The sequence below is a fragment of the Parasteatoda tepidariorum genome, chromosome 4 (assembly GCF_043381705.1).
Source record: "Parasteatoda tepidariorum isolate YZ-2023 chromosome 4, CAS_Ptep_4.0, whole genome shotgun sequence".
In the NCBI taxonomy this organism is placed as follows: Eukaryota; Metazoa; Arthropoda; class Arachnida; order Araneae; family Theridiidae; genus Parasteatoda; species Parasteatoda tepidariorum.
Genome location: NC_092207.1, coordinates 22,346,689 through 22,354,960, shown reverse-complemented (window position 1 = coordinate 22,354,960; position 8,272 = coordinate 22,346,689). Strand labels below are relative to the sequence as shown.

Below are 8,272 nucleotides of genomic sequence, written 5' to 3'. Positions count from 1 at the left end.
AAAGAAATTCACTTACCTCTAAATAAGCGCTTTATTTCTTAAAAAGTGTAAATAAAAAGATGCATGTTTAATTATGTATACAATTATTTATTATTAATCAAACTCGTGAGTTATCTTTATTTCCTCGAAAATATGAATTAAATACTTATTTAGAACAAGTATTTATCACTTAATTACAAGTCTAGTAATATATGTGCCATTTATTTAATTTTTAATAAATGAATATAAATCTTTATTTGTATAAGATTTATTGCAACATAATTTGTACAAAGTTTTGTAAAAAATTGTAAAAGGTTCTAATCCTAAAAATAAACATCCTAATTAGTGAAAGTTCATGAGCTGCTTAAAATCTTAACACATCTTGGCAACTTCAATGCTTTCTGAGAAATCTACTGCTTTTGTTTCGAGTTCTTCCAGAATCCTTCTCTTGGCTTCAGTAACCAACTTCCTGGCGTGAATATCTTGTTTTGGCAGGCAATGGAAGTCAACTTGGCGTGATTCAGTCATGGAGGGTTGAGCACTGTTTTCACACACTGGGACAGGCTTGGTGGAAAAGCAGAGTTCGTTACCTCGTGTGGTCACAATGTTCTGTTTTGTTACTGGTTCTGCAATATTAAAGTTTTTTATACAGGATTTCTTATGCATTTTCATAGTTTCTTAAATATTTCCTTTTATTTTTCAGAATTTTGTTTGTATCATGTTACACAAAAACATTATTAAACTTATATATCTTATTAGAAAAGTTATTTTGTATTTTTATACAAAATTCCTGACCAATTACTTACTATTTAAGATTATGTTTTTTTTAAATAATCGGCGTTGAACAGCCGATCAAATTTTTGGTTTACGACTACTAATGTCCAACTCCGTAGTCTTGTAGTTTTGAACCCAATCCAGAAGACAAGAAGAGACCTGGATAAAGTATTGGGAGAAATTGGCCTTCATGGAGGATTGTTTGATAGAACTAACTCGCATTTGCATTACATGGAGTGGAAGACCACGAAACCCGTGATCGATTTCATATCGAACAGCCATCGCTGGGACTCAAACCCGGTCCACCTCATTAGAAGGTGAACGCTCTATCCGCTGAGCCATCGCGACTCTAAGATTATGTTTGCATAAATTTTTATTCCTTAAATTTCTAATTATTGAATGATCATGTAAAATATTATGAATTCTTGAAAATGCCCTGGTAACATTGACACAGCAATTATAAAAAATTTTCATTCTCGTTATTTCAGATTGCTTTTGTTTTTTGCCCGGCAAATCGTTATAATGCAGTTGGGCCTTTATTGTCATTTTAGAAATTTAGATTACACATAATATTCAACTTACATGGAAAGAAAACAATTTTTTTATTAATTAAAGCTAGTTGCTGCTTTTATCATAAAATTTTGCTACGTTATCAAGATACTTTTTGTTCTGCAGTTATTCAATTTTGTTAAATTTATGTTTTTTAAAATATTTATAAATGATAATTTTTATTTTTTAAAATCATTTATTCATTTTTTTAATCAATAACACAAATCATTATGCCTAATGATATGTATGTATGTTTAGTAGATATATATGAGCGCACTATTTCCCCTAAGTAAAAAACAGGTATAATTTAAATTTAATTTGTTATTTTTGGAAATTCATAACTTCAGAAATTCGAGTGTTTGGCGAATTCCTTAAAATTGACAAATTTAAAAAAATACTGTTATATTTAAAATTTAGGTGGAGGCATATCATCAGCATAATGTTTCCGTTTAGTAAATTGTGTAAAAATTTATAATTTTTTTTGTTAATTTATAAACGCATGAATTATATAAATTTTTTTAAAAAGAAAAACTGATAAAATAAGTCTATATTTGAAAGCATAGCAGTTCTATATCATCCCCTAAGTAAATTGAGTAAAAAAAATATTAGAATTGAAATTTATTTTGTTGTATGGCAATTTATAACTGCATGAATTATATTGTTAGGCTTATTCTCTAAAACTTATAAATTAATATATCTTATGCTATATTTTAAAGTTTAGTGGGTATCTATCATTGTATTGTTGTGTTTCGCTTAAACGAATTTAGTAGCAAAAAAAATGATGACATGATCTTTTATGTGAATTCATAGCTGTATGAATTATGTTGTCAGACTTATTCTCTAAACAGTATGCCACTTCAGAAACCCTACATGGCAAATTTTCTTTCACTTACATAAATAAAGTATAGAAAAAGTTATTTTTAAATAAACCTAGAATAAACCATGAAGTTTTTTTCCTCAAAATATCCAAATTCAAACAAATTATGACAGAATTACTCAGGGAGGAGGCTGTCTTTCAATAATTTGTTTGCGGTTTGATATTTTGAAAACATTGTTTCAGCATTTGAAATTTAATGCTGTGCTCTTGGTTTTCCTGAAATCACTTCTTCTACACTTTAAATTATTGACGTAGGTGAAAGCGAATTTGGCATAAAATATTTCTTCAGCCGTATTGTCACCTCTCAAAAAATTAATCTTACCCTCTTCTTCCTCATCTTCATCCGATTCACCACGTCTCCGTCCCCATAGTGTAACGTCATCACTGCTGCAGAGGACTTTGAATTGTGGTCTTTTATCGCCACACTGACCAACGATGGAGGATTTAGCAAAGTCCTCTTCATTCATGTAGAGGCATCGCTCCACTCCTCTGTATTCCCTGGTGATTTCTCCATTGAACTCACTGCAAAGACCACACAGCTCTCCTTTATATCTTGGGTCAACCTACCAAAGAAAAGAGTCTATTAAATCCTAGTATTTTATTTTATATTATCCCCGTCGTTGGACAGCCGACCCAATTTTTGAGGTTTGCTACTACTAATGTTCAACTCCGTACCCTTGCAATTTGAACCCATTCCAATACTTCTAGATCATCAAGTATTGGGATAAATTTGCCTTCGTGGAGGACTTTTGATGGAACTAATCCACATTTGCGCTACATGAAGAGGAAGATTACGAGAACCTCCCACTGTTATCCCACTGTTAACCCATGATCCGTCTACCACTGAGGATATTTTACTTCACTGTGTTCGGTGCAAGTCTGCGGAATTCGTATCGACCAGCCATCACTTGGATTCGAACCCAGTTACCCTCATTGGAAGGTGAACGTTCTCTCCCCTGAGCCATCACGGTTCAAAATCTAAGTATATTTATATTTATATCCATCGTTGTGAACATCTGACCCAATTTTGGGTTTACGACTACTAATGTTCAACTCCGTAGCCTTGTAATTTTGAACACAATCCAGAAGACAAGGAGGCTCCTGGATCAGTACCCCCAGAGGTACTGATTTCTTATGGGAACATGGAGAACTTTACGACTCGACAGATTTAGCGTGCATCAGTCACCATTTACTTCACGCAGAGTCTTCGGCAGGAGGGAATCGAACCCACGAACTCGTGGGCATGGGCCCAGTGCCCTACCAACCAGGCTATCCCGGCCCTTAAATCCAAGTATAGTAGAAGTTGCTATGTATGAAACTAAAGCCATGATCAAGGGGATGAAGAGAAGAACAATTGTGCCTTGGCCTGGAATTGCTGAAAACCCTTTCTAAATTCCATATAAAAAAGGTAGTATTTTTTTTAAATAAATTTTTTTATAGAAAACTGAAGATAATTCCCTTATGTATTATGTATGTATACGGTAAAATGTAGAAGTCATTAAATAATTGATTTTATTGAAAATCTTTCATTGATTATGCTGGATTAAAAAAAAATTTCTGTAGTCTTTATAAACTGCGCAGGCGTTACTTTAAAAAGATTTCAGAACAGTAAAGATTTCATTACCTGTACTTTAACGTGCACGCCATCGTAGAGGACTTTAACACCAGCTTCTTTGGCTTTGATTTCGATAAAACTACCTCCGTCACTAGTTACGTATACCACAGCAGTGAGACGAGATTCTTCATTGAGCACTACAGGTGCCAAATATCGTGCAGTCAGGTATTGACCATTGTATTTAATTTTATATGAATTCCTGGTTCCTGGTACCAGAACAATTTCATCCCGTCCAAGATAAATTTGAATTTCCTGCAGACAAAAATAACAAATTATTTTCATGCAAATTTTCATAAATAATTCATACTGTAGAAATTGTTTTGTTCTTACCTCTGTACCACGAGAGTTAGGATCGTGTTTGACTAGAACAGAGAATTTCTTGTTCTCTGTGCAGTGAGTTGATAGAACATAACTACAAGCTGGGGTGCTTCTTGGCATACGATAAGTTTTCATATCGTATGTTTTAACAAAGTTGCCAGTCAATGAACAGGTAGCTGCAATTAAAGTAAATAATTAGAAGAATATGAATAAAAGATTTTAAAGTTAAGAAAAAATTAAATATTTCAGATGTATGTCACTGAGCTTAAATGTCTTGGGACAACTGCCAATAACAAAAATGAAATGAATGTTGAAATGGGTCGCCGCTTGAACAGATTCTACTTCTGTCTTAGAAAACCAAGATCATGTCTCATTACTGTGGCGATGGTAGCTACTGACAATGTCAACCTTCATCTATGAAAAGGTACCCCAACATAGAATCGAGTTAACATGTCTTATATACTAGTGAATTGGTATTTTATTTTTGTAGTGGTAGATACTCTACAGTACTCCGCCACCAGAATTTTAACTGTGATACAATTCGATGAACGGATACCACTAGTTGATTCATTGCTGCTTTGTGAGAAGCCGGGAGAGCTGTATTAAGATCACCGTACTTTTTGAGTGCTGAATGTGAGAGCTGTATTAAGTTCACGGTCGTGGTCGCTCCTGTGTTGCCTTTAGCAGTCGAGTGTACACGTTGTACGTTATGTGTGATCGATACTTGGTAACAATAGCGCCAGGAGGTGAATAATGTAGCAGTAGCAAGTCAGCTATTCAGTGTGAAGTAGGCGTGTTCAAATCGCATTGGGCGTTTCTGTCAAGGTAGGCGTGTTCATATCACGTCCAAAGGTCACCAATGTGGCGATGGTAGCTATCGTCAATGTCAACCTTCATCTATGAAAAAGTTCTCCAACATGGAATCGAGTTAACATGTCATGTACTAGTGAATTGGTATTATATTTTTGTAGTGGTAGATACTCTACAATTACCAATGGAACTAATATCAGTATGTTGGATGGTCCTATATGACAACAAAAGTTGGACATAGAGTAAGCATGTCATAAACTGGCTGCTAATTTGTAAAACAAAAATACAACATAAAAGTTTCGATGCTGTCCGAAAAAGTAACTCGGACAAATTCTTTGCAGTCGTGAAATTTATAATCGTTATAAGCAATCTTACATTGTAAAAGTCATCGAATCGAACAAAGTATCCCGGGTACTTATTTATATCAGAAGATAGCAACTGCTCTGAGCTGCTAACCCTCAAAAGGCCAGGTCGCATTTGAAAACCACAACTCAGATTACTTGATGATGTTAAGAAAGATCTGAAAACATTAAAGGTGACTAATTGGAAACAGCATGCATCTGATAAACTGATAGAAAAAATCTGATAGAATCCTGGTCTGCGTTGAGCTGTCGTAGCAAGAAGAATTGTATTATCTTTGTTGCGTCCGTAGAAAAATAATTTAAAAACAGTTTGTCTTTAAATTTGTCTGTTGTGCTTGTTTATTTATTCTTTGGACAAATGAACCGTTTTATCTATTCTAATAAACCGATTTATCAATTCTGATCAACTGACACATCACTTCTCTTTTACAAGAGTATGAAAAATATTTTAATGCTAGTTTATAAAATTTACAAAACTATTTCAATTCTGGTTTGCAAAATGTGCAGAAATATTTCAATATTCTGATTTGCACATCTGATTTTGCATTATCTGATTATTCTGATTCTGATGTGCAGAGAAATTTCAGTGCTAGTTTATAAAAGAAATTTAAAAAAAAAAATCTTTTTTGCAAAAATCTACGGAAAGATTTCAAACCTTATTTTCACTGGCATAAAGATTTTAATTCTGATTCTCACTACTTACCAGGATACGTATTGTTTGTGAAAGTAGCGGCGTAAGACTCGACGAGGCTTTCGATGCTAGAGACTGGTCTGATTTTTCCTACACTAATCTTTGTGAAATTGACCGTTTCAGTGGGTTTCTCCATAACGATGTCAACAACAGGTTTGTGTGTCATCTTGTCGATGTAGGTTGCTTCGAGGTGGAATGACTTTGAGATTTCTTCAGATCGTGGTGAGTTGAATTTTCTAGAAACATTCATGTGGGTGAAGAAAACGTATTTCAAAGCGGAATCGATTTTCTGACCGATTTCTCTAATGCCATTAGAAGGCTCCTGAAACATGAAAACAAAATTTCACTGAAATTATTTTGTGTATTATTGCCATAAGAATACAATGTTGTGCCGAATTGTTTTTTTTTTCAATTTAAGATGGTATAATTTTTTTCTGCCTTGAAAATTAGGCGAATTCTAATTTTTTTTTATCCCTTCAACTTTTTAGAAGTTATTAGTATCAAACTGTTAATTTCGGAATGTGTTTACTCTCGATTATTCTTGAGAATATTTATCTGCAACTTTGAGTGGTCTAGAAGAATTTCGAAATTTTTTTTCCGAACAAATAGTAGATTTTTACAAATTTAAATAGTATTACTTTATTTAAAAATTCTGACTTTAGTAATTAAAATATACAAAGATCAAACACTAAAGTAATAAAATCTATTTTATCTTAATCTAAAATATTTAAATCTATCTGAATAATCTAATTTATCTAAATAACTCTATTTATATCTTAAAATTTGTTCAAAGAAATGCATATTATGGTATGGAAGCTACGATATTCGTCAAAAATGTCAAGCCAATTTAGATTGTTAAGTAAGGATCGAAAATTTCGCCGTTGCTGCCCTTTTTTTATGTATTTTTTTTCCTGTGTAGATAAAGCTATATGAAAGTTTCTTCTAAAACTTTTCTTAATGTCCTAATCACAGCATTTTCCTGTGAGACCTGCAGACTTTACACAAGTATTTGGTATCATTATTTTTTGCAAATTTAGAACTTTACAAATAGTCTTAATAAAATAATCCTAAAGTAGGTATATACTAGTCTCCCGATTTTAAGTTGCCCCATCATTTTTTTTTTGTATTAGACAGTTTTATTGTACCATTTCATGAGCTGGCCTTGATTACGTAATATCATTAACGCTTGGCACAGTGCAATCGTTGCCGCCTCTCGTATCATCAAATTCTACTTTATTCACTTTTTTAAAACAGTCAAAAAAATAAACAAGATTATCCATAACATCACAAATAAATAATAAGTAAAATTATTCAACCTACTAGTGCAGCAAGAAGAACTGGAATTACGTATTGAAGGAAAATAACCGAGGCAATTAATATCTCTTTAATAAAAAGTAAACTAATTAATACTTTGCAAAAAAATAGGCAATTGTAATGGGTCCTTAATAGCGCCTGTAGCTGTTACTGCTAGCTTGTTTTGTACTTGTTTTCAAGTTGAATAGAATTTAAGCAAGCAAATTGGGAAATAAATTTATTCAAACATTATAAGTTATATCGTATTAATAGTTGGTAGTTGCTTTAAACTTATAGATCTTATAACACTTGATTGATGAAAACTGTGAAACTTGTACAAAGGAGCATTTAAGTATACATTATCTAACAAATCAATTAATAATATTAATTGATTTGAAACTTGCTCTTTGTAGTTTTAAGCGACTTTCTTCCCGTTGAGTTGAAGCCTGTTTAAATTAATCTTAAATATCTCTCGTTGCTCAATTAAAGTGGATATAGGAAGCAGTTTTGTCTGTCAGCTATTGCAATAAATCGTTTAAGATGGTAATCTGAAATATTTTTTTAAATACACTAATTGGGATTTCATTTATCATAAGCTTTATTTCATTTGTATGTGTCTATTCAATGTGGGATCTCTATTTTAATTTTGCATCAAAAACCGATCTGTTTGATGATATAGTAAAGTGCGCAAAATAAAATATGAACCACCCTGAATAACTTTTGATCTAATGATCGGATCTTCACGCTCTAGGATTCATTCTTAATGGTTCAAGGTGGTGACCTCAAGTATGCTAATTAATTTGTGCAGACGATATTTTAAGTAATGAAATCAGACTTTCTCTGAATAAACGTATTTGTTTCCGACGGATTTGAATTTCTGACTACCAAAGTATAGGGGGTAGTCGCAACCATGGAAATATAGTCCCAATAGTTTGGTCAAGAGAGCGATCCAAAGTTTGGACCCCCAAGTGTTAATTTTACCATATCTCGAGAACTTTTAAAAT

At 32.8% G+C, this 8,272-nt stretch overlaps 1 protein-coding gene across 2 annotated transcripts in view; it reads right to left on the bottom strand.

Moving 5' to 3' along the window:
- Positions 1 to 231: 231 nt before the first annotated feature.
- LOC107456776 (vitellogenin-6) overlaps positions 232 to 8,272 on the bottom strand; it is a 45,338-nt gene continuing 37,297 nt past the window's right edge. For both annotated transcript variants that reach the window (XM_016074724.3, XM_016074723.4), the window contains exons 24-28: positions 5,988 to 6,297; positions 4,125 to 4,288; positions 3,804 to 4,046; positions 2,502 to 2,742; positions 232 to 605 (exon numbers count right to left, since the gene is read on the bottom strand). In XM_016074724.3, the coding sequence (XP_015930210.1) occupies positions 352 to 605; positions 2,502 to 2,742; positions 3,804 to 4,046; positions 4,125 to 4,288; positions 5,988 to 6,297 (1,212 nt within the window). In that variant the 3' untranslated portion in view covers positions 232 to 351. The remainder of the gene's footprint in view (positions 606 to 2,501; positions 2,743 to 3,803; positions 4,047 to 4,124; positions 4,289 to 5,987; positions 6,298 to 8,272) is intronic.